This window comes from Amphiura filiformis, chromosome 3, assembly GCF_039555335.1.
Source record: "Amphiura filiformis chromosome 3, Afil_fr2py, whole genome shotgun sequence".
Lineage (NCBI taxonomy): Eukaryota > Metazoa > Echinodermata > Ophiuroidea > Amphilepidida > Amphiuridae > Amphiura > Amphiura filiformis.
This window is the reverse complement of record NC_092630.1, coordinates 29,763,488-29,784,380: the sequence shown is the minus strand read 5'-3', so window position 1 is coordinate 29,784,380 and position 20,893 is coordinate 29,763,488. Positions and strand designations below refer to the sequence as shown.

Sequence of the window (20,893 nt, the reverse complement as noted above, 5' to 3'; positions counted from 1 at the left end):
TTTCAAACATCGCACTAATTTATAGTTAGCTTATCGACGCAATAACCCGGGCCGGGGCTTCAATATACAGGTGACGGACCACAAAAACGGTAAAATATTCTGAAGTTGCTTAAAAATGATTGATAAATCGAGAAAACAGCCTTCAACTAATTGTCATTGCAGAAATATGGACAAAATAATTATGAAGAAAAGAATACTGAAGGATTACGTCCGTCTCTAGGATCGGGCATAGGAAATCTTGTTTTGTCTCTCCTGTCATGAAAACGCATTGTCTAGCTTATTCGTTCTAGGGGTTAGTTCTTGTCCACAGGGTCCAAAACCTGACTAATTGTAACGAAACTGGTCTCAAATTTATCGTCATATAAAAAGAACAAGTCAAATATTACAGAAATAGTTTGCATTCTTCAGAATGCTTCATATTGGCATGATTGGGGGAGATACCACAAATATATGGTCAATACGGTTCAATGAGGGTGTGACCTTTCTTACTTTATTCGCCGTAGAAGTGACGTAATACGAGGATTAACTACCATAGCAATTATAGATTAATACACTTTTTGAATATATCGCCCTGCACTAAAATAGATGTCAAAGAACAGGGATAAAGATCTGGATCGTAATATTCATATCATGCTGATCACTCGCACCTGTAAGATTAGTATCTTATTATTCTACCGCGAATGTACAAAGCATTTTCTAGACAATATAAACCTTCCTTATTTGGTTTCCTTTTACATGGCGTAGAATTTGAGACCAGTTTCATTAAAATCGAAGCCTTTTTAAGTTGTTGCCCATGTGGAGCCTAAAATTTACCGCATCCACTTTGAACGTTACCGTGGATACTCTAATTCTTTATAGTTGACAAAATGAAAATGTAGTCTTAATGTTGCTTAAGGGGACTCGATCTTTTGTGCGTAATTATAAAGGGCCAGGGGATTCACTCTATCATTAAAAAAATATTAGAAGAAGTCAAAGAGCCCTAAGAATAAAAACTGTAGTGTAATTCACGCCAGACACAATTTCTTTATATGACAAAAAACGTTTTATATCAATTTTAAATTTAGCCTGAATCCGTAAATATGGTACCTCTCGCCCTTTTTTAGGTCAAGGCTGTTTTTACCATTATGCAGCGAACCATTGTTGAAGCTATTTCACATACATGTACAAAACATTCTAGATAAAGAATGAGGCTATATACTGTTGAAATATCTTTTCTTGATTTCGAATGATAATGTCATGAAGTCGTAAATTTTAAGGTCAACTTCCTAAAACCATAACAAAACATTGCGACGCAGATATTTCCCGACTTACGCAATTTCATCATCACATCAGTGTCTTTATTATTTGTTTGAAACCTTTCCCAAACGTTCGTGCTCTTTATGCATAAAACGGCTAATCTATCTTTACAAAACGCGTCTTTTTTTAGTAAACAAAAGGCTAAAGATGGCATTATGAGATTTATCTTTTATCATTACACTTCTTCACTCAACTGCCACCGTGGCCGAGCGGTAAAGCGCTAGACGCGTAATCAATGGAAGTTTCGAATCGCTGGTTCGAATCCCAACGAAGCCTGTGGAAACTTTTTTTTCTTCAAAATTCATGATCGCATTCCGAAATGAGTCACTTGTCGGTAAATCATGTATCGTATCCTTAAGGGATCCAAAATGAGCGTTTATTGCGTTTCGACAGTATTTTTTGTGGGACATGAGAGCACCTCAGACCTATCGAATTGCATTCTGAATACGAAGCATGTCTTTCTGATATCAAATAATTTTCATTTTTTTAAATCACAATATAATACAAATTTTATGACAAATTATAAAATTTGATATTTTTCAAATTTTGATATATAACAGTCCTCGAAGTAAATTATATAAATCTAATGATATATTCTTAAAGTGTATGTAGCAGGGAGGAAAAGCCGACGGTCAATTGAAAATTTCGACCTTTCATATTGCAGATATGGATTTTTTTCCCAAAAAGACCTAATTTTTGTTGGTGTTTTGGGAAAAAAAATCCATATCTTCAATACGAAAGGTCAAAATTTTCAATTGATCGTCGACTTTTCATCCCACCTACATACACTCTAAGTATAAATCATCAGATTTATAAAGTTTACTTCAAGTACTGTTAAATATCAAAAATATCAATTTTAATGATTTGCCATAAAATGTGTATTAAATTGCGAATTTCACAACATCAAAATAATTTGATATCAGAATGACATTCTTCGTATTCAGAATGCAATTCGATATGTCTGATGTGCTCTAATGTCCCAAAATAAATACTGTCCAAACGTTCATACCCCAGCCCTTAAGTTGAAGCTATTATTTTGGAAATCAGTGGCGTAGCTAGTAGGGGAGGACACGTGCCCTGGACGCAGTCTTGGGAGCGCCGAATCGACCAATTCAGCATCGATTCTGCGCCCCCTCCAAGCGGTGGAAAAAGTCAAAATTTTACCACGCTTCGCTTGCATTTCAGCACAAGTAATCATTTGAAAGATCAATTAAGACCGAAATTCAACTCCATTTTAACTAAAATTAATCAAAGTGGTATTTGTGCAAATTTTCACTCGCTACGTGCGCAATTGTTACAAGAATAAGGAGGGGGATGGGCGCCATTCTTAGAGTACTTGCCCCGGGCACCACAACCCCTAGCTACGTCACTGTTGGAAATAAGCTGGAATACTACGTGTTGGTATGAGAGATACATGTACCATGACTCAGTTTGGATGCGGCCCAATTAGGAACATTCACCTTAGGAATTAACTGTGCTAAATACTTTTGTTTCCAGGTAATCATTATTTTTAGTTTTTATTTCATTTATCTGCCAGCTCTGAACTTCTGTTGTCGCGTTGGCGCTATTTCTGGCCAGTGCATCCATGGACTAGCGCTAGTTCGCCTAAATTTCCGGTGTAACTTTTCTGGTTAACCGCGAGTCCACTCTTTTGGTGTTGTTGCCCGGGGAGGGGTCTCGGGGAGGGGTTCTTACTGGAAAATGAGACTATTTACTAGTCTCAGGTAGAAATGAGGGTACAGTGATGTGCGGCAGACTCGGGTGCATTTTCAGCCATTTACTTTTGACTCGGGTGCATTTTCAGCCATTTTGGTTTATTGATGGCTCTCTATTTCATGAAAATTTGTTTTAAGTAAGGGTGTTTTTCACGATTTTGTGGAAAAAAATTGGTATAATTTCAGGACTGTTTTTCATCACGTGGTGTTAAGTCGGGAAGTTCATAGGAGTTCTAGCCGCACATCACCACCCAAACCTAAACCCCCAGGTTGTTGCACGAAAAAGTCCACTGCACGAAAAAGCTTTTCCAAAATCGGTACTCTTTGCCGAAAATAATCTTGTCATATAATAGTATGATAAAAACCAAGTGATAACAATTCCTAGCGTGTTATAATTGAATATATGAATACAAAACCCACCCAAGTCCATACTTTGGCCAAATTGAGTTAAGCATGGAAAATTGTTGCTATACATAGGCCTGTCATATGTATGAAAGAACAACTCAAATTCATCCTCTGTCTCTATTGAGTATGTGAAAAATAGCATAAATTAAAGAACCACCCAAGTCCAGGATTTGAATCTTGTAACACGTTGATTGAAATCCAGTATGTATAAAAGCCCACTTGTAACACACTCATTGCTGGAGAGTGACTTTTGAAAAAGAAATGGGTTTAATCAAGGAAAGTGTGTGGTTTATTTTACATGGCAGTATGCTTATCAACATTATACATACCTGTGTGCTGTATTTTATATTATCTTACTAGTGATAATCTCATTCCAACATTGTCTTTGTATATGATTCAAAAAACCACCCAAGTCCAGCATTTAAAATGAACCCCCACGAAGTCCATGAAATGCTAATCGCCATACCTACTACAGTTTAACCCACTCATTTGCATGTAAAACTTTCCATATTGACCAGGTAAATCTAAAGGAATTAAAATGATACACAGGGTTTTGAATTCATGTATTCAATTGATATTGAACTTAAAATAGCAGCGGTAATACATGACGCATTAACCCAGCAAGATGATAGTTAAATTTATTTTCACCACACTATTAACCTTAATATGGCAATGGTTTACAAGTTACAATAATAGTTATTATTACCGGTCATTCCTCTTGGTCAATCCTATGGTCATTACACAGACCTAAACTGGTGGATCTGTGCAATATATCATAAATTTATATTCAGCTGCATGATTGTTTTTTTTTTTAATATGCTATATTTTTTATTCGCAATTGACCCCGACGTAGTTTATTGCTCCAGGCGACACATATTGCTATTTGATATTAACTTGAACTTGATAGAGAGACTGGAGTGAACAACTACTCTCGACACAACATAAACACCTCCTGTTGAGTTACGGCGGGAACGTGTGACTTTGTGAACCTCATGGATCATGTTTTTAATCGTAAGCAGGATATAACTGTACTAAAAATAAAGTTTGGTGTGGATGCTATTGGTTACTCACTTTTTCTCAGCATCTAATGATCTCAAAACGCGGGAGAGAATTACATATTTCAGTGGTGGTATCATGGTATAGTGGATGTTCTTGGTAGCTCTTGGTGTTAATGAACTTGCGCTTTACTACTGCATGTACGATGGCTTTTAAGATACATATAACGTCTTCTGGACTATCGTTACTCGTAGCATCTTTGCTATTCTTTATTTCATGTTTTTCGTCATCTTTGGGATGTACTTATCCCCGAAACTGGAAATCTAAGAATATGACAACGAGAGCCGATGTAGCAAACCACGTCATAGCTGGTCGAGTGAACGAAATTTACGCGGGAGAAATGCATTACACGGCGTCCCTTTTCGTTTATTGTGTGTTTAAAAGCGACGCTCAGGAATCCAAACTTCCAAAGATAGTTAACATCACAGTGACAACACCGCGCAGAACTTCGCCTTTAGGAAGTCCACTTTGCGCTGAATCTACTCCACAACTCGATTTGTCAGAATCTTATATAGTATTACTCACTGGCGATGTTGAGAGCGGCGAGCTTTATCCGATGACAGTAAATGCCCAAAAAGCCGAATTCAATCTGACTCAAAGTAACATTGATGAGATGCAAGGAGTTTTTGGTTCGGGAAAAATGACGCAAGGAAGCAGCATGAACATGTCAGGATTAAAGGAATGCCCTACTGACTTGGATAAGATGATGATGATAGTTAAAGATGAGGATGCTGGCACAGAGAGTACGGATGAAACACCGAGTGATTTGAAGGAAGGAACGGGTAAATCCGATTCAGAGAGTGATAGTCAAACAGACAATGATGGAGGAGATGGCGGTGGCGGTGGACGCGGATGTTTACTCATTGCATCACCGTTTCTCTCACTCGTCATGGTATTATTTGTTTATCCGTTTGCAAATTTATAAACTTGAATCTGTCATATATAAAATGGTATGTTATTTGGACTTGGATTCGGGACCAATTTTGCAAAATAAGTTGAACATCTTTCTGGTGATACGCTAGGAGGCGATAAAAGGGGCCAATATTATGCGAAAAGCAATATCAATATTAGCGAAAAGGAACACCATACAATGCGTGGAAATGAATATCACGCACCACAGGATTGTAATTATCTCATATTGCAAAGACTTGAACTACTCCGTTTATTTAAATCCATTTGTTGTTGCAATTTTTGGAGGAGACATATATTACTTATCTTTAGCTTGCCGATGTGGTATCAGCTCGAATTTCAGACCAAATTCCATTTCGAATTCGATGGCGTAGACGAAAATTTATTTGGGTTTCACGATTCCGCAAAGGCTTGGATAAGTTATCACTAACAATGATCATGATAATAAATCGTGTTATGCAAGCGTGATAATTGCATGCCATGCACTAAACATGTTATCTCATATTATAAAGACTTAAACTGCTCTGTTGAGAACTACAAATCCATTAGTTGTTGCAATTGTTGAAGGAAACAATATATTACTTATCTTAAGCTTGGTAACAAAAGTTATATATATTATAGGGGCAAGGAATCCAGTTACTACACTGGAATTTCAGTGACTCAAGACAAGCGGTACGTTATTTATGATAAGAAAAGAGGTACCGCTAGAATGTACCTCATTTCTTAACATATATAATGAACCACTTGTTTTGAATCACTGAAATTTCAGTGAAGTAATTGGATTCCTTGCCCCTATAATATACATAAGTTTTGTTACCAGTGTGTAGTTATTTTTTGAGAAAAATGCCAAATTAGTCACAAAATTTATCAGGGGGTATAGTACCACCTTAACCCTGGAATTATGGAAACCGTTTGGCCTCATAACTGCCAAATTTTTGGTCTGAAATATATAAAAGTATATATCAGGAAAGACTTGACAAATCCATATGTGACGTCAAATTTGTGCAAAAATGCTCAGTTTGGAGAATATCCTTCCAAGACACTTTTTGATCCAAGTTTTTTCGGGAAACGTAACAAAAATTCTGGAGTAAAAAAGAATTACTTTTTATAAACTACATATAAATGTTAAGGACATGTTTTTTTTTTTTTATTATTATTTTTTTATTTATATCTAGTTTTAACATAAATTTACTCAAGAATATTTTTGTTACGTTTCCAGAAAAAATTTGGGTAAAAAAAAAAAAAAAGTTTTGGTGAATTTTCTCCAAAACTAATAAGTTTTACCCAAATTTAACCTCACAGCTGAATTTGTCCACTCTTTACCAAAATATGATACTTTTATATACTTTAGACCAATAAATTAGCAGTTATGAGGCCCAAAGGTTTCCATAATTCCAGTGTTGTTAAGACCAACCTTAATTAATTACCAAGGATATACCCATACTTTATATTGGTGGTGGTAAAATGAAAATGTAGTCTACATATGTATAATATAATGTTTAATTTCCTATATGGTACGTGTTGGTATGAGTATAGTCCCGGGCTATAGTCGCGTACAACAGTCGGTTTCTGACTTTATATTTTGGATGTGGACCAACTAGGTTACATTGCCCTACCACACGCTGATGAGGGAAAAGATTATTCCAAGAAACAAAGCGATCAAAACATTTAACTGCTGAAACTTGTTTAAAATATTTACCTTTTCAAATGTCATAATATATATATCCTTAAGGTGGTACTACACCCTCTGATAAATTTTGTGACTAATTTTGCATTTTTCTCAAAAAATAACTACACACTGGTACGGTAACAAAAGTTATGTATATCATAGGGGCAAGGAATTATTACTTAACTGAAATTTCAATGATTCAAGACAAGTGGTTCATAGAATGAGGTACATTCTAGCGGAACCTCTTTTCTTATCATAAATAACGTACCGCTTGTCTTGAGTCACTGAAATTCCAGTGAAGTAACTGGATTCCTTGCCCCTATAATATACATAACTTTTGTTACCAGTGTGCTATTATTTGTTGAGAAAAATGCAAAAATAGTCACAAATTTATCAAGGGGCGTAGTACCACCTTAAAGTTTTATTTCATTTTGCCATGCCACTCTAAATCGCTGGTACATGCTTTTGTTTGAATTATTCGTAGAATGAATTTATTTTATAATGCACTATATAAGATATTATCATGGGGTAGATTTATGATAACTTCAGGAAAGTTTCGATTTCTTACAAATCTATTGTGGGTTTTAATGTTTATTATTATAATTCAGAATACTGAACAGTATGGCTAATCCAGAAAAAAGTTTGTTTTCTGAAAACAACTGCAATTCCAGTTGAAAAATGTTACTGGAAAAGGCTTGGAAATGCAATTAAATAATGAAAAATTACGGACTATTTAATAACACACTAAAATAATTTTATGAAATGAATGTGTTCTCCTACGCCATATTTTTTGAATATTTGTATGCATGGTAAAGTAATACCAAACCGTGTAAAGAGACGTGTCAATTGCTTTCTCTGGAGTGTATTTAATGTTTTTAAAATGTAATTTATGATGAGTGTGTACTTATACGCATTTTATGTAGTTTAAAGGTTTTAGCTATGTTCTTTTGTATCTTTTTTTTTCTGTAAGCGCCTTGGGGTTGTGTTTTCAATGTAAGGCGCGCCGTATAAATCCCAATTATTATTATTATTATTATTATTATTATTATTATTATTATTATTATTATTATTATTATTATTATTATTATTGTTATTGTTATGCTATTTTCCCCTCCAACAAGAATTGTATTATACACTTTAATCGCAAATATAAGAAATAGCAATAAGAACAATTTGCGGCAAATCAACACCAAATCTAAAAACCGCTATAATATTTATTCCGCAGTTCCATTTCCGGAAAAATTTGATGAAAGGTAATTTATGTGCTTCTTTGTATTAAACTATATGCATTTTCCTTAATATCAGCAAGGATATGATATGAGTGTGGTCCAATACGTTTTATTACGGAAATGCAAAAACCATGCTCAGCACGATCTCGTCTCTGTTTACCAGTCACCGCTAGTGGCTCCTTGTACTGTGGTGTTCTTCTTGTATAAAATTACTCTTAAAAGTAAATGTACACTAGTTCAGTGCTTTGATTCTGATATTTGATCATTTTAAATCTAAGGTATTCCTGGTCCCTTCATCTCCTTTGGAAAACGATATACATTTTGTAACTACACGAATAGTGAGAATATTGTGCATCGACTGATCGTTAATTTAAATGTCTTCTTTTCATGTGCTGTTTGAACACAGATTAAAATTACATCACATTCAACATCCTTTTCGAATTCTGATCATGATCAATAAAATCTAAACCTTGCGGACGGTTAATTTATTATTATTTTTACAAAATTACAAAGATATCAAAGAAAAAACCTTGGACTTGTAATTAATCTCAATGCATCTTTTGTCCATGTTAATAATCGGTGTTCGTAACAAATTAATCAAATTGTTTGTTTCTTTAGTGCTAAGCTTTCTATACGTTCCAAATATGAGTGTACACCATTGTCAACTGACTTGTAATAAAAATACGAAACCTTGGACTTGCAATAAAATAAAATCTTTTTTTTAACTACAATTAAACGACTCAGTTCAAATTCATTAACTTTCTGTCTTTGAAGTGAGGTCAAGGTGCTGAGCTTTTGAATTTGAATGTCGTACCAGCTGCGATTATATATAATATCACTTCAGATTTGTCAATATTAAACTTCACATATTGTTTTCTATGGTTACGAATTAGAATACTGTGGTCAAATTGTATCAAAGGCTTTGGATAATTCTAGAGACTCTTATTCCTATAACTAAGGTGAACTAATTTTTTAAACATTTAATTAAACATTTTGAATTTGAGCTACCTAAAAGTAGAATAAATTCAAAATGTTGTATAATATGGCTGGGTATCATTAAACTGCTCTTTACTTGCTAGGGTAAAACAGAGGGCGCCATCATGAACAAATAGCACTTGATAGTGACACCCGGACATGGCAGGTATTCAATAAAGATTCTACAAAATAGAAGTCCGTTCATATTTTCTTTGATTATAACATTTATTGTAGCGAAGGAAAATTCAGGCAAGTTTAAAAAGTAAATTTAAATTCACACGTAGCATTTGGTGCCCCGTGTCATACCTGAAACTTCTACTTGGTGTAAATTTTCTATGGCGGTCACATTCTTCCACATTTTAGGGTATTCTAAACTTCTTACTAAATTATGATTCATAAATCGGCCTATTTTGATAACATCAATTTTCAGCAACTCCCTCTCCCCGCCCGTATTTGGGCACGCCCTTGGTTTGCACGTAAACGCAGGCCGATCGGTGAATGCGGTCTGTAAAAAATCCAAGATAATTGACATTATAGTCCAGGTACATGTATTAAAATGTGGTATCTCCGCGTCTGAATTTTGACAATCCAAGGTAGCTAATGTGCTTGTCAGACGTCATTGTCTTTTTTCGTATCGTCATCTTTCTTGGAATCGCCTCTAGTACTCTGAAGTGAACCAGGCAAAAATAATTTCTCCATGTTGGCGAATGGATATTCAACGGCTAGAGAAAATAGCACAGCCATACTGTATGTCAATCCCGTGATAGCGACGAAGTAGTAACACTGTATTATGAACAAAGAAATATATAGAGAAAAAATGAATAAGAACGTACGTACGGACGATGAGAAATAAACAAGCATTGAAACGTGGTCGAGTAAATAACTTGTTTTGGTATTTTAAGTAGGTGTTTCAATATTAATAATGGCATCATGAGGTGCATGAACTAAGGAATGATTAAAACAGCCTCGCAAAATTCTCAATCCTACTCCTATTCTATTTTCTTCTCATCTTTTTTTCTTTTAATTTTCAGTGATTTCTTGATGCATATTACTTCTAAATAGCAATTTTTTAAAAGATAAAAACTAAGTATCTTACAAAATCTATAAGATCCAGATGCCATGGTACATCGTGTGCTTGGTAGTACTGATATATGACTTGTTGGTGTATCAGGTAGGCAGTGTAGGTCAATCGACTCAAAGGGACCCAACCTTTCCATGATAAAAACTGATCTATTGGACCTGTATTGGTACAATTAATAGAAATTATTTCAGTTAAACAGTGTTTTACAAATATGTTGGGCTTGATGTGGCGCAGGCTAAGAGGTTAATAGGGCGCAGTGCTTCGACAAAAACAGTTATTCGGCTAAATCTATACGATGCAACTTGAAAACTATCTCTAATCTCCACACCAAGATCTCTCAATTCCGACATAAAACCTTTAGCTGATAACAACCATTATTCATAATTAACCTATGAATGTTCTTTCCTTGCTTTCCCTATCGTTAATTTTGGTTGTGACTCATCAAAAGTCAATTTTCACAATCGGGTTAATTTGCTTTCTGTTTCAGTTATATATCCATGGCAATCGCATTAATTTTGTTAATGATTAAATTGCAAACCACGGATGTAAAAAATGCAAGGCAACACTTTCTGTAAGAATAGATCTATGTATAACGCCTGATCTGGCCATTTATATAGTTTGAGCGGCAGTTATTTTAAGAAACCTCTGCACATTGCGACCCACGTCTGCAGGCTTAATAAAGTTATTTTAGACGTTGTAATATTTTTTGTTGTCAAAAACCTCATAACTTTGTGTTTGTAGTTTGAAACATATTACTGAATAAAAGTTGAAATGATGATTCCAACTACATTACCTCCATAACCAAAGTAACATGCAAATATAACCCATGATACAGCAATACCCCATGTACATCTCGCCAGAGCTCCATACAACGCATTTCCAGTTTTAGACAAACTTGTACCTTCTGATATAGCCGGATACAAACCATATACTACTAGCATGGCAAGCATGGTAGCGAAAAGCCAACCGAGAACAGCCAGTGCCTGAAAGAACAAAAACTCGAGTACACATCTACAATCTTGGAATACTTTCGTGTAAAGAACGGAAAACTGGCACCCCCTCTCCCCCGTACAATGTTGAGAAATGCCAATGGCTTCAGCAGTTTTCCAATGTGTTCCAACATTGATTGATGGAGAGAGAGGAAGGGTAAATTATTGTTGTAGATGTCATGTTTGTTCCCTAAAAAACAATATACGCCATTGCCCTGATCTTATCAATTGCGCGGAAATTCGACACAGTGTGCCAAAAAAAGGACTTTTTTCCAAGACTGTAGTTCTTACATGGAAAAACAGTGGCATAATCGGCGGGAATTATCTAAATAAACATAATAGTTCTTACAATAATTAATATTTGTTTGCAATTTAATATAGTAATAAACCATATTTTTATGATTGAATCATGGTAGAATATGCAAGCAAGCAGATACCCAGCAAACACAAAACGTTTTCGACATCATTCGCAAAAGGTTATAAAAGGTTGTCAGAAAACGTTTAAATGTCGGGTTATATAAAGGGTACATTAATGGTATAAACATAACATTAAATAACATTTGTTGGTACTAGTAATTTACTGCACAGCAAACACAAATGTTTTACAGAAAACATTTAAATGTCGGGTTATATAAAGGGTATAAAAACGTTTAAATAACATTCCAAAAACATTTTTGAAAACAGAATGTTATTTTGAGGTTGAAAAAATATTTTGCAAAAAATGTTTGCCCAAAATATTTACAATAACATTTTTAAAATGTTTTCACGACCTTTATATAACCCGACATTTAAATGTTATTAAAACGTTTTGTAAAAACATTTTAAGAACATTTCTGTGTTTGCTGGGTGCAAATATTTTAACATAATGTTATTTAAGTGTTGACAAAATATTTGGCCAAAAATGTTTGCAAAAATAGTTTACAATGACATTTCGAAAACATTTTAAAAATATTGTTGTAGTGTGTTTTCATACAAAACGTTTTAACGATTTCATGACCTTTATATAACCCGAACATTTTAATGTTATTAAAACGTTTTTACCTAAACCAAAACCCAAAATATAACTTATTTCAAATGTTTTAAAAACGTTTTTGTGTTTGCTGGGTACGTCCCAGTATAAGAATAGTGAAGACGAAGAACAAGGAGCACAGCTAAAATGGGTTCATCTACAGCAAAAAATTAAGACGTACCGTAAAAACTCGATAGTTTGAGCATATGTGCTTACTATCGAGCGCTTTCAAAACATAAAGAGCCCCATCCACAAAAGTGTAAAGGGTTTTGAGCAAATAATCGATACACATAGTTACATACGAACAAGTAAACCTGCAAATGTGTGTTTCAACCCCATTAGCTCAGTTGGTAAAGCGCCGGACTTTGGAACCGACAATTTCATGCTTTGAAAAGCGCTCGATAATAAGCACATATGCAAACTATCGAGTTTTTACGGTATTATAATAATACACTACACCTATCAAAGTATTTGGGGTAAAACCTGCCGCTACTTGGTTATAATACACCACAAAACAATATTACTTGATGTTACTTTCTCATCAACATGGTCAATAAATTCACGTTTCCTTCATTGTTTGTACCAGATATTGAAGAGAATGTCCACTCATCTGTTCCCATTGAAAATTTACATAGAAGCTGTTCAATGGATCCCAAATAGTTTTTTGTTATTATCAAATTTACTATATATACTCTACTTATACCCCAAATATGCAGAGCTACATACTTTTGGCATTCTGATCCTGCGATGTTGATGCAAAAGAAGACCCAGTCCCATACCGACTAGATATACAGAGATTCGACAGTACGGTTTTTGATATACTGTAGTAGTGAAGGTTGAACCACCCAAATCGCCTCTGCCATTTGCACCACTAACAAATAAATAAAAGAAAAGATCAAATTGGACTAAAGATTAACACTTTTATTTTAACAACAACTAGCTACAACTATAGCATATTATTAGTAAGAGGTACAAAGTATAATTATGTCAACAAATGGACACACAAAACAACATATTGGACTTCTAGACTTTAAGCAGAAGAAGACGGAGAAAAACAAAAATGTAACCAGGGCCGGATTTACAAAATTTGGGAGTCAACAAAATTACCCTGTGCATGTTCCTTTTTAAGCCCACAAATATTCATCTTCCTTTTGGGCTAAAATAGACTCAAATTCAAAAATTTTGGCGCACTTCGCGCGCAAATGTCAAAGTAAATTCGGAACAAAATATGTTAGTCTACCTCTAAATTGTAATGGTTCTGCCGCCACTTTTAATCTTTAGACACCCTAATCCAAAACATGGCCACTTGAGTGCACATGCATTCCTCACGAAGAGTTTGGAGCCTCCAAATTTTGGCCTGGCCCAGGGCCCCCAAAAAGGTAAAGGCCCTGGATTGAACGATGACTCAATAGTATGTCACTAGAATGTCAGACGGGCCTAGAGCATTTTGTCTACTTACCCACCTGAGATTCCTGTTATTGATGACGCTATATCAAATTCGTTCTGTACAATTAGCCCAATCGTAATACTAAAACTAACAAGACAGGTTAGTACCATACCGGCGATTCCAAATTTCTTAAATCTAAAGCAAAAATAAAACATACAATGTCTGAATTCATTATCAAAGTCGAAAAACGACTAACGACTAATCTTGGATTTAAATTTAAAAGCCAACTTACATTAAAAAAATAATCGGTAGACCTAAATAAATTTTTTGTATCACTTGGAAGATCTTAACAAAAATGGGAATTTGTTTCTTCAGACTTTTTCTTTTCATACATCTACGGACGCGGGTAAAGGGCGGTTTTATTGGCATAGTGAACTTTTTACCTAAATATTTTTTCTAGATTTAACATGTATAACTTGGAAGCGTTTGAAACTGCATTTTATAGGTCTATATACTTACTTGTATAGAGGAACAATGAAGATAGGACTGATGATGAAGAACTGCATATCATTTGACAGATACCATGTGACACCCACGCACTAGTAAAAGAAAGATTCAATATCCTGAAGTTGGCAGTCATATCGTAGTATCTACTGATAAGGATTGATGTTTAAGAATGTTTATAGAATAACACATCGAATACCGTAAACGTTCGCCTAATGGCGCTATGGGCTCCCTTGACCAAACTGGAATTTTAAACAAAAGTGCCCTCCCATAAAAATCCCATCAGCAAATAAGGGCACGTACCCTTAATTCTTGTTGGGATTTTTTGAGGAGGGAGCTCTCTATTTGTACTAGGCCTACATGAAATTTACCCCAAGGCCAAGGAGCCTAGGTGCGCCATTAGGCGGCCGTTTAATACGGTATGTTTGTATGTTTTTCTTATTTGAATAGTTTCGCAAATTATTGTCTCAATTTTCGTTTGTATACTACCTTTAGTACAAGAAGTGCACAAGTCATGTTGTCTGCATTATGTTGTGCAGTTCATGAATGAGACTGGCTCGATTATTTCTTTTTTATATTTTAATAATACCATACAATTTTCAAAAGAAAATATTTCATTGAAGACTTGACCACACGGTTTGGCGCGGATACAGTATCTCAACAAGGGCCACGAGGAGGAATTGCCACGAATGCACCCCAGACCCAAGTCAGAGGTTCGAGGTGAATCAGTGTGTCTCAATATAAATTATATTTTAATACTATTCATTAATCTTGAATTTACATTACAGATATTTTAATTGTATGGAACAAACATACCTGTTCATTTAATTTTGTTGGATAAAATTATTGATATATAAGATGGTTGTCCACCAGTATTTTTGGCAACGTGATGCCATAATCTTCATCAGTGGAAACCACACAGGTCCCTCTGCAAGATGTTGTTGACTCATTGCGATTAGAATGATAAAACACAGAGCTGGAGTAAGTCTGGAATTCATACAACAAATACATAATTTGTGAACTTTTTGTTCAATACGAAATAAAATCAAAAATTGGTAAACAGCTTGGCACAAGTCTGGTCAGATTGCTACTTATTCACTTTTAAAAGTGTGTTTAAATAAAAATTCCCTTTAAAAGGGAAGGCCAGCCTCAATGCAGAAGAGGTCTTGTAAATAATTTGGGTCACCGTGAAAGGCATTTTTTAGGATCACGCTTACATCCATGTTACATGACAGTCCACCAAACCATCAATGATGAGAACATACACACTGAAACAGCAAAAAACATTAACTCCTATTACTCCTATCAACTCTTTAATTCATTACTCCAATTTGTTCTGTATTTTTGTCTTTTCTGCTTTTTACCCATGCTTATTATTAAAATCAAGAAATACACTGCAGTTGTTAGTTAATTCGCTATGTAAACTCAACTTACATGCACATTTTATTTTAAAATGATTTTATATTAATTCGCAATGTATAGTTTACTACTTTTAAACTGTATTTTTCTGAATGTGTTGATTGTTAGTCCGAAACTCTTGCAAAGCTATGGACATGGCATCTTACCTACTCTATTCTGTACTAGTCTGCATTGTGTGTTTTCTCAGTCTTCAATCATTTTGTTGAATGTAATTTTATGAATCAAATAAAAAAGATAGAAAGTGACCTCACTTTAGTTATGTGCCATTTTACAGTATTTATAATCTATAAATAAGTAAGACAATAATTTATATATTTTCTATAAGTGCATGTCAAAATATAGGATATATTGTACAATACTATAGGCTTGTGCTGTGCCCATATTATAGCTAGCCCCTAAAAACTTTAAAATGCGGTCGCGAGTGTGGAGGGGGTTGCTACTGCAATCTGGTAAAGTACCTTCCAGCGCAACGCGAATACAAGCACAAGCATTCCACGTGATTCGATTGTGTAAACATCCAAGCATTTATACACACCACCGCTGATACACCGCTGGTACTACCGTACCAGCGGTTCACACGTGGCTTGTTATCCCCGGGTTTGTCAAAGAAAGCATTGTGTTTTTCTTCATCTTCATTCTTTCTTCCTTCCTTCCCCTTCTCCAAAAAGCAGAGAGCGCGTTAGGGTTAAAGGTAGATACCAGAATCCAAAAAACGTAAAAAATCGTGTGAGAGACGGGTATGGAGCTACCCTAGGGCTACCTATTTGGCTTAATATGAAGCACCTACCTCCAGTATCGGTGGAAATAAAACCAGAACCATGACAACTTGCCGTTGTTCTTTTCCAAGCGATTCAGACAGCCCATAGTTACCAACAATCCACTATTATTATGAATGATAAGGACAAATATGGATTATTAAAGAAATGCTGCACTCCTAGCACTTCAGTGATATTCTGTAGCAAATCTAATGAAAAATTTGATTAATTAATTTATACTTTCTTCGCAGGTAATTGCGAGTTCGTTAAGATATTTGACCCCTTTGCATGTTTCGTTTTGACCTTTTTTAGCCTTTTGCATGTTTTGTTTTGACTTTTTTTTGTCATGTCTCAAAAATCAGTTTTTCGTTCATTGAGCAATGCAATGCCGAAACAGTACTTAACAGTTGATGTTATTGGGAAAAGAACAGCTATCAGATACTTTTAGCAATTGCAAATGACCGCTCCGTTCTTGAATTATAACAAGTTGCAAATCAAAGTTCATATTTAATTCAGCAATACACATCTCCTGGTCAGTGACGTGCTTGGTCCTCCAGATACAGATCACCGATTGATTTGTGAATCCATGGAACCACAGATATTGCTATATGTTAGCACATCTATGACACCAGCAAAGGTGCCGACATCTGAATTTTGATGATTTTTTTACGATCTTCATAATGAGCAAATCACTATTCAAGATAAAAGTAATACATTTTGTATGTAGTCCACTATTACCTTAACAAGAAGAATGTGTCCACAGAATACGATGAATTAAGTACTGCTTGAAAACCAAACCGCTTCATGATCTTCGCGAAAGTCAACGTATTATCTGAAAGAAGTCATTCAATCGAAATAAAATCACGGATATGAGACATGCAGGTAAAACTGATTTTGACTTTAGTAGCAATACCCGAAATGATATTTTAAGAAGCAACATATAATAAAAATAACTGGTATAAATGAATTTCATTATTAAGCTCCACCAAATATACGACGATGTTGACGGTCAAAATCTTAACTACATACACTTTCTGCAAGCAAGAGTGCAGCTGCACTCACGGGACCGGTTAAAACAATAAATTAGTGAATCCTACTTACCTATACTTTGCGTAGATAAAATAACAGCAAATGTATGTCCAAGTATGACCCAGCTCATACTTATAACACGGATGCCATTGAGGCAAAGAATACTGCGTTCATTTTGTTTTGTATCCAATAGTTTGCTGAGATTCCGATTAAAAGCAAAGCAGAGCAGAAATCGACACGGAAGTGATTTCAAGTATTTCGAATCTGAATAATAAGCAAATAGATTTGAATACATTGTCTCAGAAGAAACAAAGAAGAAACAAATATACACACAAACCAAGGTAAAGATTATGAAAACCTAAATTGCCAGCCAACACAAAAATAGAAAACATTCAAATGTCGGGTTATATAAAGGGTATTATAAAACGTTTTAAACATTCAGAAAACATGTTTTGAAAACGTGCAAACATTCGAGCATAATGTTATTAAGTGTTGATGACAAACTGTTGGCTAACAAATGTTTTTTCAATTTTTAAAATGCTTTCATAACCTTTATATAACCCGACATTTTTAAGTGTTATTACTAAAATCAAAATACGTTTTTCTGTTTGCTGAGTCGTCACCAGATTGCAAGTGCAGATTACAACCTTAGTGAAATTGAACATTTAGTTCCAAATATATGAACGGTTGAAGTGTTTCCAAAACGATATGCAACTAAAGAAATTATTATCTTTGTTTGGCTATATTTGAAAATCAATATATCAGACTTCCGACTGATTTTGCTTGATCACATCACAATTTAACATCTTGTTCAGGTACCTTTTTCTGTTTTCAATAGTGGCGTTTCTTCAGTAGATTTAGTAGAAATGTGCAGAACATTGCTGTGAGAATTTGAAGGATTTGTCAATGGTATGTTTTTAGTTGATTGTCTTATGAATGCATCCAACACGTAACCACTAAGCATCAAGAATCCAAGAACCCAACATATTACACTGTAAAATAAGGATGAAACGGGCAATAAACAAAACAACAAAATAATACATTATTGATTTATTCAATGAAACATTTTGGTGCTGTCATTTTAGTACAGGACCAGCCTGTAGAATCCGTGACCAAATCATAGAACAAAAGTTTGAGAGTCATTTTGGGATCTTTGATTGATTCTGAATTGTGTGCAATAAAAACATGATCACTATAATTATTCAGTCCTTCTCGCATCATGTCGCATTTCCCCGGTCGCATTCTCACATCTCGCGCATGTGGAAATGCGTAACAATTCGAATTGTAAAAGCAATAGCTATCGTAACTTTAATTTCATGTATTTTAAATGTATTTGAAACCGTTCCAGCTATCAGATATGAATATACCTGGGTAACTCTGGATCATCGTGTTACTTTAGGCCTACATGGGGGCCTACAGAAGCTTACAGAAAAACACTACGACCGACTTTCCAGGGACTGGCCTGGATGGATATTAGCCTTTTCCAAGACTCTCCTGCCTCCTCTTCATCGATACAACCAAGTGCATAAAATGCATAGATTATCAATAATCTATGTTAATCAGTTGAAATTGGATTGAGTCTATGAGCTCGCCCGACATCAGGTCAAGTTATAGCTGCTTGCGATCGTTCAACTCTACAAATGATCATTGGCTTTTAATGAGGGAGGAAAACACGAAACCATAAAGCCCCTAAATGCATATGTATCATCGTTTAAAATGAATTCGGTTGTTGTCAAACAAGAACAAGAACAACAACAACCAGTGGTGGCACCAGGTATTGTTTTCGGGGGGGGGGGGCATATGGGAAAATGAATTTCAGATTGGGGGCAAAATCAATAAATTTTACAAAAAATTGCCGCAAAAAGTGGAAACTTGTGTAACTTGGAGGTTTAGCCTTAAAGGTGGGGATGATGGGGGGACAAATGTCACCCCTTCGCCCCTTCGCCCTCGTAGTGCCGCCACTGACAACAACAACATCACCATTATCATGAGAGCGAAGTTCTATTAAACGCCCATTGATTGTAAAAACGAAAACAAAGTCAGCTCTTTGAAATACTCACACTGTAAAAACAAACACGCCATCAGACCACATGTTCACTGGATCTGAACATTGAACCACACTTGGCATGCTTGGGGTAACATCAAACATGATCTTCAACTTGTCTGCAATAGTGTTAAGAGAGCAAGAATTCGTTGATTAATAGTATTAATTAGCTGCGCAAGGGAACTGTAACTCATTAAAAGTACTTATTAGTAGCAACTATAAGTACACCTCATTTGGTGGCATAAACATCAGCACCAGTAATTAGTGGGTAGTAATTATAAACAATTAGTGTTGTAATAAAGTAACAATTAGCATGATTTAGGAACTCAATCGTGATTCTGATATATTGGCGTTATAGGGATGACATCAAAACTCGACCGGCGGTCGTCCACCGGTTCCGCCCGGTTGGATTAGGTTTCTATGGTTCTAAAGAATGGAACGCGGTTCAACCGCCGGTAACCGCCGGTCAGCCGGCAGTCGAGGTTAGATGTCATCCCTTACACAGGTTATTCAATATTATACTAACCGGCAACTGGCTTTATTCCATTGAGGACGTCATTTTCGTTACAGCTTTTAGGGAAACACGTTCCCCAACGAACATGTAGTATGTCTGGTAATATCTGAAAAATAATTTTAAAGTTCTTTATAATATATTTGTGATAAATTACATTCCGTAAATTTCTAATACATTTGCCGAATTCGAGTCCAATGTTGTCAAACATTAATATAGCAAGAAACCGGCATGAAAGGTATACAACTTCGCAAAAACTGGTTTTAAGGGTGCACAGTGTATTGTTGGTCGAAGCAGCCAAAAATAGATTTTCATTATCTTAATCAATATATTAAGGAAAATAACACTTTTATGTTTTGCAATAGTTCATTCTACAAATCATATACTTTAAAAACTTGCTTGATTTATTGTCGTTAAATGAGTATACATTTTACAAAAGTGTTGTTTGTTTCAGCCCTCTTTACAACATAACTCAAGAACTACAGAACCTACAAAACTGTATCTGTGTTATTTCAATTCTTCTACACACTCGCTATGAAATGATCAATGCAATTTTTGGCAAAGCTCACTACCATTCGCAAAATGCTTTGAACTACCAAATCGTAACAGTTTAAAATAGTTGCTAACCTTAACGTTGTCCCTAACCAAGAGGCTGTAAAGTGTGTTATTGCAATTATGTTTATTCAAAAACCATGACAACCTCACAAGAATGTGTTTAACTTTAGATTATAGTAAGGGATGACATCAAAACTCGATCGTCGGTTCCGGGCGGTTCCGTCCGGTTGTAGTCGGTTTCTATACAATGGAACGCAGTTCAACCGCCGCCGATAACCACCGAGTTTTGATTTCATCCCTAACATGCCTAAAGTTCTTCACGGAGAAGCGATAGACTCATAATTATGTATGGGGCA

General features: G+C 35.2%; 1 protein-coding gene across 1 annotated transcript; it reads right to left on the bottom strand.

Moving 5' to 3' along the window:
* Positions 1-9,561: 9,561 nt before the first annotated feature.
* On the bottom strand, positions 9,562-15,165 carry LOC140148331 (O-acyltransferase like protein-like). The gene is made up of 7 exons (XM_072170245.1): positions 15,041-15,165; positions 14,240-14,319; positions 13,793-13,915; positions 13,060-13,204; positions 11,129-11,318; positions 10,351-10,493; positions 9,562-10,037 (listed from the first exon to the last, which is right to left on the bottom strand). Exons 2-7 carry the CDS (start codon positions 14,284-14,286, stop codon positions 9,864-9,866), a joined length of 822 nt encoding a protein of 273 aa, XP_072026346.1. The 5' UTR covers positions 14,287-14,319; positions 15,041-15,165; the 3' UTR covers positions 9,562-9,863.
* Between the last annotated feature and the right edge of the window lie 5,728 nt (positions 15,166-20,893).

Excerpts from the sequence above, each read along its gene's own strand:
- LOC140148331 (XM_072170245.1), bottom strand. The coding sequence starts at position 14,286 with ATGCAGTTCTTCATCATCAGTCCTATCTTCATTGTTCCTCTATACAA. Across the intron at positions 11,319-13,059 it reads GCAGGATCAGAATGCCAAAA|GCACTGGCTGTTCTCGGTTG; the intron begins GTATGTAGCTCT and ends TTGTTCTTTCAG. Across the intron at positions 10,494-11,128 it reads ATGTTACTTTGGTTATGGAG|GTCCAATAGATCAGTTTTTA; the intron begins GTAATGTAGTTG and ends GTACCAATACAG.